At 41.8% G+C, this 18,564-nt stretch overlaps 2 protein-coding genes and 1 long non-coding RNA gene across 9 annotated transcripts in view; 1 reads left to right on the top strand and 2 right to left on the bottom strand.

The window, feature by feature from the left end:
- MLH3 (mutL homolog 3) overlaps positions 1-580 on the bottom strand; it is a 28,003-nt gene extending 27,423 nt beyond the window's left edge. For 4 of the 6 annotated variants that reach the window (XM_047737144.1, XM_047737145.1, XM_047737146.1 and 1 more), the window contains exon 1: positions 15-116. In XM_047737144.1, the coding sequence (XP_047593100.1) occupies positions 15-116 (102 nt within the window). Of the gene's footprint in view, positions 1-7; positions 126-468 lie in introns of those variants that run through there. The other 2 variants (XM_047737150.1, XM_047737149.1) reach the window with 2 other exon arrangements.
- LOC125104594 (uncharacterized) lies at positions 3-12,348 on the top strand. Its single transcript, XR_007128661.1, has 3 exons — positions 3-75; positions 11,956-12,056; positions 12,226-12,348. It is a non-coding gene; the product is annotated as an uncharacterized LOC125104594 (long non-coding RNA).
- On the bottom strand, positions 2,166-18,476 carry ACYP1 (acylphosphatase 1). 2 transcript variants are annotated; one of them, XM_047737158.1, is made up of 3 exons: positions 18,204-18,476; positions 11,806-11,903; positions 2,166-2,579 (listed from the first exon to the last, which is right to left on the bottom strand). In XM_047737158.1, exons 1-3 carry the CDS (start codon positions 18,364-18,366, stop codon positions 2,364-2,366), a joined length of 477 nt encoding a protein of 158 aa, XP_047593114.1. In that variant the 5' UTR covers positions 18,367-18,476; the 3' UTR covers positions 2,166-2,363. The 2 variants fall into 2 exon arrangements, with proteins under 2 accessions (XP_047593114.1, XP_047593115.1); XM_047737159.1 differs by lacking the exon at positions 18,204-18,476 and adding an exon at positions 12,320-12,431.
- Between the last annotated feature and the right edge of the window lie 88 nt (positions 18,477-18,564).

Genomic DNA, 18,564 nt, shown 5'->3' with positions numbered 1-18,564 from the left:
ACCGGACCTCTCACCCGTGACAGGGCTGGTTTTTCAAGCCCGGGAAAACCAATCGCAGACCCGGTATTTTTCAAGGTAAGGAACTTCGCGGCCGGCAGCGAATGAGAGGTCAACATTTAACTGGCATTCCGACTGTTACCCAGCGCGACGATTTCTTGACGACATCCCACTCTTTTCCGGGCCACAATCAAAGGGGACGATCCGGTCCGGCTCCCCGGGCCGCGAAAGCTCCGGGGGTGGGGGTGGGGGTGGGGAAAAGAACCGCCGCCGCAGGTCCCCCAGGCTCAGGCTCCACCCCGACCCCTCCCCCAACCGGCAGGCCGAGCTCGGCCGCCCTGACGCACGAGGCCTCCCGCAGCCCCTGCGCAGCCGGGTCCCAGACAACGCTCGCGGCGGTCGTCAGGGCCTTTCCGCCGTTAGAAAGGCTCCTGGAACCGTCCTTTCGACGCGTGCTTTGCCTTAAGTCACCTCAAACAGCGCTTCACCCAACTCCCGGTTACCAATCGCCTCGGACGCGGGGCGCGCGCACGTCGGCTCGAGAGGCTCATGCACGCGCCACGAGCATGCGCTTCCGAGGTGACCCGCTGGGAACGCGCTTTCGTCGGTGACACCCAAATGCGCACGCGCACCAGCTGCTCTCTGGGAAAATACCTGGGGATCTCTTCACAATGGTACCCCGAATTCTCAATCCTTCTCCCCCCTACCATGGTGTGAAAGGCTGTTCCCAGCAATTTTCACTTCTGCTCTTCTCGTTTTCCTTTCCCCTTCCACCTTCATGTGTACTACCTACCATTTAATTCAATATATATGTTATTTGTGTTCGTAGGTCTTCTCTCACTAGAATGTAAACTATTTGAAGGTAGGGATTTTATCTATTTTGTTTACAGTGCCTGCCCTGTTAGGCACTCAATGGATGAGTAAATCCACAGCTTTCCATCTCACAGAGTTATAGCATTTCAGAGATGGGAAAGACAGAGAAAATAGCCCATCCCTTTTAATTTGCAGATAAAGACACCAAGAGTCCTTTCATTTACTTTTTTGATATGTTCCTAATGCCACCGCAGCTCCTTTTCCAACTGAATGAGAACCGTAAAAATGTGAGAATAAGTGCTTGGAAAATTATTAACCCAATCCTCAATTTTTGCTTCCTGTCTCATTTTCATTAAAACCTATTATTTCCAAAAACTTTAATTTATGACCGACTTGTTAAATCCGGTAAGCGTTTGCTATAAACATGTTTAATGGCTGACCAAGCCAAACTGGGAAACGTGAGGGCTGAGGAAGCAAAATCCTGATTATTGCTCGTAGGGGTGCCCTAACAAAATACCAGATGGGAGTGGCTGAAACAGAAATTTACTGTCACAGTTCTGGAGGCTAGAAGTCTGAGGTCAAGGTGTTGACAAGTTGATTTCTTCTGAGCCCTCTCTTCATGGCTTGTAGATGGCGGTCTTTTTCCTCTGTCTTTCCTCTGTGCATGTACATGTCTGTGTCCAATTTCTTTCTTTTTTTTAGGGCATATTAGATTGGGGCCTACTCTAATGACCTCATGTAACTTTAATTACCTCTTTAAAGGCTCTATCTCCAGATTGTCCCATTCTGAGGTCCTGAGCCTTAAGAGTTCAACATATGAACTGGGGGTGGGCTGGGGGTGTGTGATGTAATTTAGGTCATAATATTGCTTTATATGAAATCCTTGCCCAGAGGAAAGGAATGACAGCAGAAACTCCAGAAAAGTAATTAGTCCGAAAACGTCATTTGGACACTAACAAACTGAAATTGTGGGATTTGTTATTATTAGGTATGCGATTTCCTGAAGAAAACTTCATGGAAACCATGTAAAAAAGTGATTCAGGGGCACCTGGGTGGCTCAGTCGGTTAAGTGACTACCTTCTACTCAGGTCATGATCCCAGGGTCCTGGATAGAGCCCCACATTGGGCTCCTTGCTTAACAGGGAGCTTGCTTCTCCCTCCCTCTCTGCTGCTCCCCCTGCTTTGTGCTCTGTCAAATAAATAAATAAAATCTTTAAAAAAAATAGTGATTCATAGTAACTGCCTTTTCTTTCAGCTCTTTAAATTACATCAAAATTCTCTTCCCACAGATGTTTACTGAATAAATACCTCTTATTTTGCCCCACATGCAGTTTAGCAAGACAGTACCCTACGCAAAAGGTTCTAATATATTTTTATTTATTTAGAATTGTGTAGAGTTGGTCATCTATCATATATATAATATAATGTAATATTCAAATATCTGATACTAACATAACTTACTGACCAATTCTAATACTGAACACAGACTAGATCTATATTAACAATAAAAACAAAACCAGTGAGTTTATCTTAGAAAATTTAAATTCAAGCCATTATTTCACAATCTGGAAATCTGAGTAATCCAACTTTACGATGACTTTCTCATTCCTGAAGTTTGCTCGGTCGATGTGTGATTTGGGACTTCCTCTTGTCTCAAGCCATTCCTGCATATGACGCACTTTGGAGATGGGACCTTGCAATTGTCCTTGCACAGTGCCCTCGTCAGTGTTCTGGACCCAGCCAACTAATCCCAGCTTTTTTCCCTCAGCCTAAGGGAAAGAAAAATACAAAAGAGAGAAAAATCCAGTGAGATTGAACAAAACAGTAAGACTACAATCAGTTGCCAGAATCTTGGCCTAGAATCAAGCCACCGAAACTAATTTGATGTTGTCCAGAACAGTCAAAACAGAACTACAGCAAGGAGATTCTCATTGACCTTAACATGAAGTGTTGGCCATTTGACTTCATCTCCTCCTTCTACCCTATAAAACTTAGGCACTAGAAATTTTCGCTACATGCTCAGACTTAAGTACTAAAGCAAATCAGATGCTCTTAAAATGATTCCCTGAGGCTGATTGTTGTTAGGATCCTGGGCGGTATCTTGCTCATCTTCCCTTCTCCTAATCAAGAATCTAGTGGGTATATTAAATAGAAAAAGCATGAAGTTATCTGATCCTTCTCTTTGTCTTCAGCCAGGACCACACCTAAACAAATCCAGATGAATGAGTGTCCATTGTATCTTTAAAGATCATTATTTCCTGGGCAACTCATTCTTTTGTTCTCACTTGAGAAAAATCGTCTCACCCAAGGTTTTTATGTTGCATCCAAAGCCCACTTTCTGTCCTCCTAGAGAAGGAAAAAGCATGTAGTGATCTGCCTCTGAACATCAAAGTTTCATGAGACTACATAACTGTTGGGTTTTTCCTTGACTTTCTTCTCTTCTGTCTAAATAATCACAGCTTTATGAAGACCGTCTAATCATTGCAGTTGCTTTTCTCCTAGCCTTTCCAATGTTCTTCCCTTTACATCATGAAACTGTGGAATGACTGAAAAACTGGGAAACGTAGCCGTGTTTAGAGGTAATTTTTTTAAATTTGCAAGCAGAAATATTAGAAAAGTTATCATTTAAGTAACCTATCTAAATGGAAGGAATTGGATTACAAAAGAAAATGGGAGTTACCATGACTGCATGCCCAAATGCCAGAGGAGTGACCTAGTAAATATGGGAAATTGCTGCAGTTGGCCAAAGAAAATGTTATGCACAGCAAAATCATGTTTGATGAGAAACTAAAGTATCTATCAAATCAGTTATGTTCAAAGCAAAGACATGTTTGTATAATGAACAAAAGAGACTGCAGCCAAATAACAATTTAAGGGATACAGGGGAAATTAAGGAAGAAAAATAGAAAATATCTATAGCATGTATTAAGTGCCAAAGATAGGGCACCAAAAAGGATGTACCAAATGGATATTAAGGAAGCCTATATCCAACTGACTTTGTATAACAATTGTTCTCTTCTGCTTCCAATTAACCTATGAGAGTTGGCTATCCCCAGCTCTTCAAAGTTACCTTATATGGTAACTAGCTATAATAATGATTGTATTGAGTTTTGAGTAGGAGTTGATATAGATTCTTAAATTGCAATGCGATTTATCTGATTTCTAAGAGGGAAAAAAAACCTCCCAAATTTGACTAGTGAGAATGGGAATTTCCAGTAGGTTTTATTTGTGCATTTGATTCTGTTCTTACTTTTAAATACCATAATGTTGCTGACTTATGTTCTATTTTGAATATATATCTAAATGAGCAAATAGTGTTTGGTGCTAAGAAAATTCCAAAAAGCTAATTTTTCCTCATAACCATATTCTGGAAACATTATTTTAAGGAATATAATCACCAACTCCAGTTTCAATCTAAAAAGAAACTCACTTCAGATCAATAACCTAGACTTCCAACTTAGGAATCTAGAAAAAGAAGATCAAGCCAAACTCAAAACAAGCAGAAAGATAAAAATGATAAAGATTAGAGTAGGAATTAGTAAAATAATAAAAAAGAAAAATCAATGAAACCCAAAGTTGGTTCTTTAAAAAGATCAACTAAATTGCCAAACCTTTAGCTAGACTAATAAAAAAGAGAGAAGGCTCAAATTACTAAAATCGGTAATTAAAGGGGGGGCAGTAACACCAACTTTACAAAAATAAAAAGGATTATAAGGGAATACCATAAACAATTGTGTGCCAACATATTAGAGAACTTAGATGAAAAGGGGAGATTCCTAAAAAGACTCAAACTACTAAAACTGACTCAAGAAGAAATAGTTGGGGCGCCTGGGTGGCCAAGTGGGTTAAAGCCTCTGCCTTCGGTTCAGGTCATGATCTCAGGGTCCTGGGATTGAGCCCCGCATTGGGCTCTCTGCTCAGCAGGGAGCTTGTTTCCTCCTCTCTCTGCCTGCCTCTCTGCCTACTTGTGATCTCTCTGTCAAATAAATAAATAAAATCTAAAAAAAAAAAAAAAAAGAAATAGACAATCTGAATATGACAAGTAAAGAGACTCAGTAATTTAAAACTTCCCACAAAGAAACACCTAGGGCTTGATGGCTTCACAGGTGACTATACCAAATGTTTGTTTGTTTGTTTGTTTATAAAGATTTTATTTACTTATCTGTCAGAGAAGAGTGTGAGGGAGCACAAGCAGGGGGAGTGACAGGCAGAGGGAGAAGCAGCCTCCCTCACTGAGCAAGGAGCTCGATATGGGACTCGATCCCAGGATTCTGGGATCATGACCTGTGCTGAAGGTAGACGCTTAACCTCCTAAGCCACCCAGGCATCCCAATATACCAAATGTTTAAAGAAGACTCTTTCACCAATCCTTCACAAACTCTTCCAAAAAACAGAAGAAAACTCTCCAAATCACTCTATTAAGCCAGTATTGCCCTCATATCAAAACCATGCAAAGACGTCACAAGAAAACTATAAACTACTATCACTTGTGAATACTGACACAAAACTCAATATGAGCAAATCAAATCTAGCACCATATAAAAAGGATGGCACATCATGAAAAATTGGGATTTATCCTAGGAATGCAAGGTTGGTTCAACACAGAGAAATCAATTACACCATAGTTTAAAAACACATAGTAATTAAAAACATAGTAATTAAAACACAGTATTAATAAATTATAACAAAGCATATTAATAAAACAGAAACGAGATGAAAACAGATGATCAACTCATAGATGAAAAAAAAATCTGACAAAATCCAACACTCAAACTAGGAATAGAAGGGAATATACTCAACTTAATAAAAAGGCGTCTGTGAAAAACCCACAGCTAACATCATACCTAATGGTGAAAGACTGACTATTTTCTCCCTATGATCAGGAACAAGACAAGTGGCTCTTGGGGTGCCTGGGTGGCTCAGTCAGTTGAGCATCTGCTTTTGGCTCAGTTTATGATCCCAGAGTCCTGCTCGATCATGATCGAGCCCCACATCAAGCTCTCTGCTGAATGGGGAGCCTGCTTCTCTCTCTCCCTCTGCCTGCTGCTCTGCCTACTGGTGTGTGCTCCCTCTCTTTCTCTCTGTCAAATAAATAAATAAAACCTAAAAAAAAAAAAAAAAAAAAAGACAAGTGACTCTTGCCACATCTACCCAATATTATACTGGAGGTTCTAGCCAGGGCAGGGAAAAAGAAATAGAAGGCATTCAAAGTAGGAAGGAAGAAGTAAAACTACCTTACTCACAGATGACATACTCATTTACAGAAAAATCTTTTTTTTTTTTTTTAAGATTTTATTTATTTATTTGACAGAGAGATCACAAGTAGATGGAGAGGCAGGCAGAGAGAGAGAGAGAGAGAGGGGGAAGCAGGCTCCCTGCTGAGCAGAGAGCCCAATGCGGGACTCGATCCCAGGACCCTGAGATCATGACCCGAGCCGAAGGCAGCGGCCCAACCCACTGAGCCACCCAGGCGCCCATCATTTACAGAAAAATCTTAAGAGGTAAATACAAACACACACACAAATTAGAACTAATAAGTCTATAAGACTGCAGGATACAAGATAAATATACAAAAATCAGTTGTATTTCTATAAACTGGCAATGAACAACCAAAAATGAAATTAAGGGAACAATTCCATTTATAAATAGTATTGAACATAATAAATTTCTTAGGACTAAGTTTAACAAAAGTAGTACCGGACTTACTACATACAACTATAAAATATTGTCAAAAGAAAATGAAGATGTGAATAAATGGAAAGACATCCCATGTTCATGAATTGGAAGACAATATTGTTGAGATAACAATACTTCCTAAATTGGTCTACAGATTTTAAGCAATCTCTATCAAAATCCCAGCTGTCTGGGTTGCAGAAATTGACAAACTAATGGTAAAATTCACATGGAAACATAAGGGACCCAGAATAGCTAAAAATAATGTTGAAAAGGAAGAACAAAGTTGAAGGACTCACACAACCCAATTTCAAAATTTACTTCAAAGCTATGACAGTCACAGTGTGGCACTAGCATAAGGATAGGTCAATGGATTAGAACTAGAGTCCAGAAATAAACATTACATTTACAGCCAATTGATTTCTGACAAGGGTGCCATGACAATTCAATGGGAGAAAGTAATAGTCTTTTTAACAAGTGATCCTGGGACAGCTGGATCTCCACATACAAAAGAATAAAATCCACCTACCTCACACAATATAAAAAATTAACTCTAACTGGATTAAAACATCTAAAGCTAAGAGCTTAAGTGATAAAACCCTTAGAAGAAACTTTCATAAGAAAATATAGGCATAAACCTTCATCACCTTGGATTAGGCAAAAGTTTCTTAGATACAACACTAAAGCACAAGCAACAAAAGAAATAATAAATTAGACTTCATCAATATTAAAACCTTTTGTGCTTCAAAGTTTTCATCAAGAAAATAAAAAGAAAACCTGCATAAGAAGTATATGCAATTCATTTAAGTAATACGGGACTAGTATCCTGAATATAAAAAATTTTTACAATTCAATAATAAGAAGACATAACTCATAGCAAATGATTTGAACAGACATTTCTTCAAAAAAGATAGTTTATTTTCTTTCATGTGCCAATAAGATAGATTTAACATCATTAACTATTAGAAGGCAAACAAAATCACATACACCAGAATATTATTCAGCCTTGAAAAACAAGGAAAATCAGATACATGCTAGTGAAATAAACCAGTCACAAAAGAACAAATACTGTAGGATTTCACTTATGTGAGGTACCTAGAGTAGTCAAAGTCATAGAAACAGAAAGTAGAATTGTGATTACCAGGAGCTAGGGAGGGAAAGGGGGAATTAGGAGTTATTGCTTAAGGGATACAGAGTTTTGGTTTTGCCAGATAGAGTTCTGTGGATGGATGGTAGTGATGGTTGCACAATGATGTGAATGTCCTTAAGGTCACTGAACTGTACACTTAAAAATGGTTAAAATGATACATTTTGCATTATATATATTTTACCACAATTAAGAAAGTGTTTTGCACAGTTTCCAGATATAGGAGATTTCCTAGTGTCTTTGTTAATGATTTATAGTTTAGTTCCGTTGTGGACGGAGAACATGCTTTGTATGACTTCAATCTTCTAAAATTCATTTATACCTTAAAATGAAATAAAACAACAAAAATCAGAGTGATATAACACTTCATACTCACTAGAATAATAGTGGCTCTAATAAAGATAAACAATGACAGTTGTTGACAAAGATCTGGAGAAATTGAAATTCCCATACATTATTAGTGGAGATATAAATGAAATGAAAATAGAAAATATAGGGTGCCTGGGTGGCTCAGTCGGTAAGTGGCTGCCTTCAGCTCAGGTCATGATCCCTGGCTCCTGGGATCGAGGCCCACATCAGGCTCCCTGCTCGGCGAGAAGCTTGCTTCTCCCTCTCCCGCTCCCCCTGCTTGTGTCCCTCTCTCACTCTGTGTCTCTCTCTGTCAAATAAATAAATAAAATCTTAAAAAAAAATAGAAAATATACAAAATAAATGAAAATAGTTTGGCAGTCCCTCAAAAAGTTATATATAAACTTTTACCAGGTGACCCAACAATCTCCTCTTAGGTATATACACCCAGGGGAACTGAAAAGAATGTTTATATAAAAACAAATACCTAAGTGTTCACATAATAGCCTAAAAGTGGAAACACCCTAGATGTCCATGAGTTGGTGAATGGATATATAAACTGTGGTATATCCATACAGTGAAGTATTATGCAGCCATAAAAAGGAATGAAGTACAGTAGTCTCTCTCCATCTATGGTTTAACTTTCCCTGGTTTTGGTTACCCTCAGTCAACTGCAGTTCAGAAGATGATCATCCTTCTGAAGTGTCATTAGAAGGACAAAAGTAGCCTAATGCTACCTCACAGTGGCCACATCATTCACCTCAATTCATATATAGACATTTTATCATCTCACATTATCACAAGAAAGGTGAGTATAGTACAATAAGATATTTTGAGAGAAAGACCACAGTTACATAGCTTTTATTATATTGTAATTTTTCTATTTTATTAGTTATTGCTGTTAATCTTTTACTGTACCTAATTTATAAATTAAAATTTATCATCCATAGGTCTATATAGGAAAAAACATAGTATATATATATGGTTTGGTACTAACCAGTTTCGGGCACCACTGTGGGTCTTAGAATGTATTACCTGCAGTCAAGGGGGACTACTCTACTGACACATGCTATGATATGGACCAACCTGGAAAACATTACATTAAGTGAAAGAAGCCAAACACAAAAGACCACACATTGCATGATTCCATTTACATTAAATGTCCAGAATAGGCAAATCCATAGAGACAGAAATGAAGTTAGTGATTGCCAGGGGCTGGGAGGGATGGGATTTCTTTTTGTTCTGGAATTAGTGCACAATTTTGTGAATAGACTAAACACCATTAAAACTATACACTTTTATTTAAAAAGGTGAATTTTATGGGATGTCAATTACATTGCAACTTTTAAAAAAGTTCCTTTGAGTTCTATCATCATTTATTCCAGGAATGAGTGATTAATGGGATTGAATTCAGAGGTGAGATGATATCAACATATAGACTGTCATGAAAGCAAACAACTGTTAAAATGAACATATGGTTAAATGACTGTAAGTAGTAAAGAATACGCTATAAGTCTAATTAAGAAGAAAAAGAGATGGCATTTTCTTTCTTTCTTCTTTTTTTTTTTTTTTTTTAAGATTTTCCTAATTTACTTGACACAAAGAGAGCGAGAGAGCACAAGCAGGGGGAGCAGCAGACAGAGGGAGAGGGAGAAGCAGGCGCCCCACTGATCAGACTGATCAGAGAGCCTGATGGGCTGGAGGTGGGGGGGATCATTCCTGGAACCCTGGAATCATGACCTGAGCTGAAGGCAGATGTTCAACCAACTGAGCCACCCAGGCGCCCAGAGATGGCATTTTCTTGTAGTTTTTCCAAATCAATATTTGTTGTCTGCATTATTTTATTGTCTTTCTGAACTGTGGGGTGGGGGGACAGCAGAGAAAGATGAGCTATACTACTGTCTGGTCCTTTTCCCTCAACAACTTTAATTTTTCTTTGAAGCTGTCACCCCCATTCACTAAGTTACAGGAATTTACCCTGCATAATTGGTACCAAAGCTAACTCCAACATAGGTCTTGCTACGACTTTTCAGCAATTCTCTTTCAATAAGCACTTCATATATGGAACAGGAGGAAATGATTTGCAAGTGATTGGAAAAAAGAGGTAATGACATGTAACATCCATATTTCGAAGATTTCAGGATTGAATTTTATGTACCATAGTACCAGGAATGCGACACTTGGAAAGTTCCACAGTCTTAACTCATTATCTTTGGCCATACATTGGGAAGGCAACAGCCTGATATCCCCTTAACAGAGACAGAAGGGAAACTGAGATTACAACTCCATGTGCATGTTGTGGGAAGATTAGTGACATTAAGGCAGAGGTACAGGCTGTCAACGGTTTCTTCATCCTCACAATTACACCATGTTACTCTAATAGGAACACTAGATTCCATGTTCAGTGTTACCATTACTTAGCCTAGAATAGATCAAGTATTTTCATTAGAAAAGCTTTAGCTTGAAAAGGGAACTCTTCTTTCAGAGCCATAATGAGTAGAAAGGAATCAAGTGGGGGAATGGGCAAGGCTGAAGAAATGAAAGAGGTCTGAAGAAAATGCAGCAGCTACAGAGGAAGCAATTACATAAATTTCATAAATATCATGAATTCATCTAAATGCTATCTGATCGGGGCACCCGGGTGGCTCAGTCGGTTAAGCGTCTGCCTTCAGCTTAGGTCATGGTCCCAGGGTCCTGGGTTCAAGCCCTACGTCAGGCTCTCTGTTCAGCAGGGAGTCTGCTTCTCCTTCTCCCTCTGCCCCCCTCTCTCCCACTCGTGCTCTCTCTCAAGTAAATAAATAAAATCTTTAAATGCCATCAGATCATTGCAAGCTGATGCAGCCACTCTGGAAAACAGCATGGAGGTTCCTCAAAAAGTTGAAAATAGAGCTACCCTACGACCCAGCAATCGCACCACTGGATATTTACCCTAAAGATACAAATGTACTGATCCAAAGGGGCACGTGCACCCAAATGTTTATAGCAGCAATGTCCACAATAGCCAAACTATGGAAAGAACCTAGATGTCCCTCAAACGATGAATGGATAAAGATGATGTGGTATATATACACAATGGAAGACTACATAGCCATTGGGAAAAAACCAAAATCCTGCCATTTGCAACGACATGGATAGAACTAGAGGGTATTATGCTAAGCAGAATAAGTCAATCAGAGAAAGACAATTATCACATGACTCACATGTGGAATTTAAGAAACAAAACAGAGAAGCATAGGGGAAGCAAGGGAAAAATAAAACAACATGAAATGAGAGAGGGAGACAAACCATCAGAGACTCTTAATCACAGGAAACAAACTGAGGGTTGCTGGGGGGTCACGGGGGAGAGACAGGATGGCTAGGTTATGGACACTAGGGAGGTTATGTGCTATTGTTGAGTGCTGTGAATTGTGTAAGACCGATGATTCACAGACTTGTACCCCTGAAGCAAATAATACATTATATGTTAATTTTAAAAATGCCATCCGATCTTGTAGTTTTCCTACAAGAATTGTGATCTGGGTGATGAGGCCACAACAGGGAGAACTGGGGAAGCCCTCAACTCCCCTTGGGAACAGAAAAGCTCATTAATATGTGTCTAGGTACTCTGGTACCACTGTCTGAAAAGAATGATAATAACAGCTCCTGATTCTGCCATTTATATTGTCTTTCATCCACTCCAAAGCGTTTTCATTCCCATTGCTCTACAAACCACCATGCAGCTACCAAAGAGCCAGCTTCTCCCAACGCACATTCATTCATCAGGAACATGGTCTGTTGTTCTCCTACACGTAACCTTGGTATGTCCCCAAAGCCTCTAGGCCACATACCTGAGTGTACTTGCGGAAAAATACCCCTTGGACCTTCCCAAAAATTTCATAATCCACTGATATCAGGGTGTCCCCCTCTGCCATGTTCATGCCCACACCTGTCAGAGACCAGAAAAGCAGAAAAGTAAAGGTCTCGTTATCCGATTCCAGGACCCCAAATCCCGAGGAAGAAAGGACCAGACCCACACTTCTCCATCTGTAATCCCTGCAACCTCTCCCGATGGTTCTCCATCGCCAGAGCACACTAGCTGGTACGTGCAAGCGCGGGGGTGCGAAGTAACAGGAAGAAGACACCTGGGCCAAGGAGCCTGGGGTCGCAGCTGCCCGGAGGCCCCCTATAGGGTAATGACCTGCTTATCCAATTGCCTCCCTACGCCCATCCCCCCGTCGGGCTTCCTCTCCATCCCCTTGTCTTCCCAGGGACCCAGCTTCCATAGGCCACCAGAATCCCCTTCTACTAACATTTTAGGGGTATCAAACTATGGACGCGCCACCGGCCCTGTCCCACGCTCACCCTCCTCGTCCTCCTCTCGGGCTCCTGGTACTACTCTCGCGACCCGCTCGCCAACGGTTCCCACCGCCCGGTAACCTCGGCTCCCGGAAGCCTAGACAGCGGCTCCTCCTTCGCTGTCTCTCATGCCCATCACCTCTGCCGACCAATCAGAAATGGAGCGCTCGGCCAGAGCCCGCCCAGAAGGTGAGATTTCCAAACGCGGCTGAGAGAAGTAGCAATCCTCAATCTGTCCAGTCTCAGCCCCGATTCTACAGACCCAGGCCTCACCCCATCTCTGTCACTAAGTACTTTTTTGGTCATTTTTTTCGTGGGGAGAAAGGCGTAGATGAAGAAGGACTTGAAATAAATTCAATCACTCAGTAAATATTTACTGAAAGCCTTCAGTATGCCAGGCGCAGTTCTAGGTGGTTGACCTACATCAGTGGACAAAAAGGGTCACTGGCCTGGAGGAACTTGAATTCAGGAGGTGGGAGACAGGCAATAAACATTAAATACACAAATAAGTTGAATAGGACACAGACAGGCATACCTTGACTTACTGCAGTCTACTGCACTTTACAGATACTACGTTTTTTGTTTTTTGTTTTGGGTTTTTACAAATTTAAGTTTTACAAACCTGAATTAAGCTTAACAGCACCATTTTTCCCAACAGCATTTGCTCACTTTGTGTCTCTGCGTTGCACTTTGGTAATCCTCACAATATTTCAAACTTTTCATCATTATATTTGATATGGAGATCTATGATTAGATTATCACTCACTGAAAGCTCAGCTAATGGTTAGCATTTTTTTTTTCGCAAAGTATCTTAAATTAAGGTAGGTACATTTATTTAAAAAGGTATGTACATTTTTTAGACATACTGCAAATGCATACTTAATAGACTACAATATAGTGCATGGGGAAACCAGTGCCAATAAAAGCTGTGTTTCTATTTGACTCACTTTATTGCAATATTCACTTTATTGCAGTGATTGGAACAGAGTCCACAAAGTGTCTGAGGTATGCCTATACTTTTCTGCCCTGACTTTTTCTTTCTGTTCTCTTCAGATTTGGGGTCATGCCCCAGTCTGGAATTGGTAGCAAAGGAGTTAAGTGAATAGGAAGTCCCAGAGGAGGTTATTCTTCCTTCTGTGTTTCTGGAAGCTGCCCTACCTTATGAAGAAAACTCTAAATAAAGCTTATCTAAATCAATCAATTACAAGCACATGCAAAGTAACCCAGGGCTCCAGAATCACAACAGAATCAGTCAATCAAAGCCAAATGACTAAAATGCATGAGTTTCTTTTGAGAAAATGGAATTGTCAAGGGAGTTGTGGCTGATGATTGTTAAAAGTATAGTGACCTAGGGCGCCTGGGTGGCTCAGTGGGTTGAGCCTCTGCCTTCGGCTCAGGTCATGATCTCAGGGTCCTGGGATCAAGTCCTGCATCGGGCTCTCTGCTCGGTGGAGAACCTGCTTCCTCCTCTATCTCTCTCTCTGCCTGCCTCTCTGCCTACTTGTGATCTCTCTCTGTGAAATAAATAAATAAAATTTAAAAAAAAAGTATAGTGACCTTGCAGGCATCAGTATCCAGCTACCCTTATGATTAAGAATGTATGAAGGAGGGGTGCCTGGGTGGCTCAGTGGGTTAAGCCTCTGCCTTTGGCTCAGGTCGTGATCTCAGGGTCCTGGGATCAAGCCCCGCATGGGGCTCTCTGCTCAGCGGGGAGCCTGCTTCCCCCCTCTCTCTCTGCCTGCCTCTCTGCCTACTTGTGGTCTCTCTCTCCCTGTCAAATAAATAAATAAAAATTTAAAAAAAAAAAGAATGTATGAAGGAAAACTGTAGTATTTATTGTTCTTTTTTGAATTGCCTGTATACATCACATCTCTTCATAAGACTCCATATGTGAGGGGCACCTGGATGGCCAAGTCAGTCAAGCGTCTGTCTTTGGCTCAGGTCATAATGTCATGATCCCCAGCAACCTGGGATCGAGCCCCTCCTTGGGCTCCCTGCTCAGCGGGGAGCCTGCTTCTCCCTCTCCCACTTCCCGGTACTTGTGTTTCTGCTCTCCTGATCTCTCTCTGTCATAAATAAATAAAATCTTTTAAAAAAGATTCCATATGTGAACACTCTAGGTGGGCAGACTGTATGAGGTGAGATGGATTTACAATGGAAGCCAAAAAGATTAATCATTTCACTTGTTCCCCCACTGAAAAGTGACGATCCAGATCCTGAAGAATCATATAACCTTAGCGCTGGAGTGGGCAGGGGGTGGGGTGGGAAGCTGGATTGAACGTTGTTATGCTTGGCAATATTTGAAAATGACAGCTAAATAGAGTGCCTGGCTTATGTTATTTTTTTCTCTAAAATTCATTTTTTTTAAGATTTTATTTATTTTTATGACAAAGACCACAAGCAGGCAGAGAGGCAGGCAGAGAGAGAGAGGAAGGGAAGCAGGTTCCCCGCTGATCAGAGAGCCCGATGCAGGGCCCGATCCCAGGACTCTGGAATCATGACCTGCACCGAAGGCAGAGGCTTTAACCCATTGAGCCACCCAGGCGCCCCTAAAATTCATTTTTTTTTAAAGATTTCTTTTTTTATCTAAGAGAGAGAGCGAGACAGAGAGAGGGCAGGAGGAGGGGGGAGGGAGAGAGGGAAAGGGAAAGCAGACTCCCTGCTGAGCAGGGAGCCTGATGTGGGACTCAATCCCAGGACCCTGGGATCATGACCTGAGCCAAAGGCAGATGCTTAACTGATTGAGCCACTCAGACGCCCTCTCTAAAATTCATTTTTATTTATTTGTTATTTTTTGTTTCTTAAGAGAGGGAGGTGGGCAGAGGGAGAGGGAGAGAGAGAATCTTAAGCAGGCTCCATGCCCTGAACAGAGCCCAATGGGGGGCCTGATCTCACAACCCCGAGATCCTGACCTGAGCTGAAATCAAGAGTCCCTTATCTTTAATTTTTAATGTTTTATTTATTTTAGAGAGAGAACACTAGCAGGAGGGGCAGAGGGAGAGAGAATCTCAAGCAGGCTCAATCTCATGACCCTGAGACTGCGACCTGAGCTGAAACTAAGAGTCAGACACCCACCCACCTGTACCACCCAGGTGCCCTGATAATTCTTTTTGAAAAAAAGAGTTTCTCGATAGAATTAAAAAAAAAAAAAAGAAAAAACAACTATTGTTTACTACATATGGGACACTGTAGGCTATACAAAGATGAATGATACAATCTTTGTCCTCAAAGACTGTTTTATTTAGTATGAGACAAATATGCATGCACATAATTTCAATAAAATGCGCATGTTAGTCAATTCCATGAACATCCATTAAGAGCTCATCATGACTCAACTCCGTCCTTTAACAAGAACAGAAAATACTTGAGAGCACAAAGGAGCAAAAAGTTTCGCTCTGACTGAGAAGATTAGGAAAGTGTTCTTGGAGGAAGCAGGACATCATTCAGGTTACACAACCACAACCAGTAAGTGATGGGGCTGGGATCTATTTCCAGGCAGTCTGAGTACAGAACGCACTCCCATAAATGCTACGCTGTACCACCACTGGTAACACCACTGAGATAAGAAAGAGAAAGAAAAAAGAAAAGAAAAGAAGAGAAAAAAGAAAAGAGTGAGAGAGAGAGAGAGAGAGAGAGAGAGAGAGAGAGAAAGAAAGAAAGAGGAAGTGCAAGTAGTCAGGTGTGGCTAGACCAAGGGTTCTCAACCCTGGCTGCAAACTTTTAAAATACCAATGCCCAGATCTCACCCCCAGAAGTTGCTTTCCAGGGAGTTCTAAAGCTCAGCCAGGGTTGATATCCACTGGGTTAGACTCTAGGGAGGGAGGCAGGGCTGGAAAGGCAGGCTGGATCTAATCTGGCAGATTGAAATACCATGTTAAATTATGTGTTTCAACTTGAAAGGTAAAAGTAAAGAAGGTATCGGTAAAGAAGAAGCCCCTGGGTAGGAGAATGATGGGTTCAGAGGTATTTAAGATAATTACTCTGGCAGCAGCATAAAAAATGAGCTCGGGGAGTAGATGTCGAAGGCCAGAATAGCAGTTAGGAGAGTGAGAAAAGTGAGGAAGAGCTCACCAAGGGCAGTAGCAATGCAAAGGACCAGTCATATATGAGACATTGCAAAGTACATTGAAGAGCGCCTGCTCACTAATTAGACTGAAGGGGTGACAAAGAGAGGGATGAGTGCGAGATGACTGATGCTTTCAGCATGAAAGGTAACACCAGACAAGGGGCACTTGGGTGGTTCAGTTGGTTGGGCATCTACCTTTGGCTTGGGTCATGATCCGAGGGTCCTGGGATCGAGCCCTGAGCCCCACATCAGGCTCCCTGCCCAGTGCGGAATCTGTTTCTCCCTCTGCCTCTGCCCGTCCACCCACTTGTGCTGCTCTCTCTCATATAAATAAATAAAAACTTTTGGGGGGAGATGATCATGAATTTGTCTTCTGTCATACTGAGTCTGAGGTTCCTGAGGAACATTCTGGTGGAGGTGCCAAATAGGCAGCCAGAAATTTGAGTCTGTAACTAGGGAGAGAGCCCCAAGCTGAGTATCATTTAAACATAGGAGAGACCTGAAATTTCAGCTTTTGGTTGAAACTGTTAAGGAACAGAATGTCTGGGACTGTGTGTATATGAGAAATAAGAGGGCTGTGGAGAACACCTAAATTTGGTGGGCAGGTGAGGAAAAGACATAAATGCCCAAGACTTGGAAGATGATGGAGCAAAAACATGAAAGAAGAAACCAAGGAGGCACGAGAGAGCAGGAGAAAGGGAGTTCCACAGGAGTGGAAAATCAATGATGGCAAATGAGTAGGCTAAAGAAATAGCAGCTTTTGTTTCTGGCCATTGGGAAGCCATCAACAGCCTGGCAGTTAAATAAAATGGAAGAGGTGGAAGCCAGACCACAATGGACGGGACTCTGAGTAGCAGATGGGAGAACGGGGGCCACAAATGCACAGCTATCTATTAGGAAAGCTTGCGGGGAAGAGAAGAAATAAATGGGACCCTAAGATGAGAGGCAGCAGGTCACAGGAAATAAAATTCGTTTTGCAGGGGAAAGGTAAACATATTTTAAAACCAAAGAGAAGGAGTGTGTGGATAGATGCAGCTTGAAGTGAACAAGATGGAGGGATAAAGTGATGGAGTGAATTCCTGGGGGGTATGGAAAGGGACTAATTCAACAGAACTCCTGGAAAGAGAGAGGCTCCTTTTCCTCAGACACAAGAGGGAAGGAATTCAAGATGGAGCGAGGCATTCTGGGAAATTCAGCCAGACTGGAGGGGAGCTGTAGGAGCTTATGACAGGCCCGCCAGATGCTGAGACAATTAGGACCTTGAGAGTAGTGGGTATATAGAGAAGGCATAGAGTCCGCTGGGAAAGAAAACAAGGAATGAAAGGACTGCCCTGGAGGGCCCACCAAGGAATTTCTCTGTAACATGTAAAACTGTAATAATGACATGTTGAAGCATTAACACTGACTACTGCTGTCCACTTTATTTCCCATGTGCATGAATCTTCTGGGTAGTTACAGGAAAAAAAAGTAAACCGTCTGTTCCAAAAAGCTTACACAAATGAATTAAAGCATGAAGACAAATAAGCTCTCTTCTAATGTTTACAATTTATAGAATATTATTTCGTGTTGAAACCAGGTTATACTGATTATTTTCAATCTAGTAGTTAACTTTATTATCATTACACTTGGCTGAGTCACTCTTGGGCCCCACGAAGAGACGGCCAGAGTTATCACGTGAGAGAAAAACATTATATCAAAATAATTAGATTGGCTACAAAAACTACTTCGGAAAGATACTGAGTAGCAAAACCCAGCCAAGTTGCTAAAATCTGACCGCAAGCTCCAAACTATTGGCTAGGAAAAAGCAGGGAGGGACAGCCATACCTGGGGCCCGTACCAAGCAGCCGTGCGAGCTAAGAAAGGCTATCAGCAGGCCCACTCCCGCTAAGCGGGCGGACACCGGAATCCGGCGGCAGGATGACCCCGAGGCACATCTAGGGGCTCCGACTTTTGCCAGAGAAGGGCACACCCCAGGGTCTGGGAGCATCGTTCTCAGAAAAATACAAGTTCTTTGATGAAGCCCCAGAAAGCCTCTCCCGCCCCCTCTCCCGTTCCCCAGGGGCAGGGCGGGACCGAGCTACAGAGTTGGCGGGACACCGGGTCAAGTGACACTCAAACTGACCACACCCCCCTCGCGGGCGCCTCCGGACCGCGTGCGGCCTGCGCCTGCGCGCGCTTCACGGGC

Source organism: Lutra lutra, chromosome 7, assembly GCF_902655055.1.
Source record: "Lutra lutra chromosome 7, mLutLut1.2, whole genome shotgun sequence".
In the NCBI taxonomy this organism is placed as follows: Eukaryota; Metazoa; Chordata; class Mammalia; order Carnivora; family Mustelidae; genus Lutra; species Lutra lutra.
This window is presented reverse-complemented; position numbering and strand designations above follow the sequence as displayed.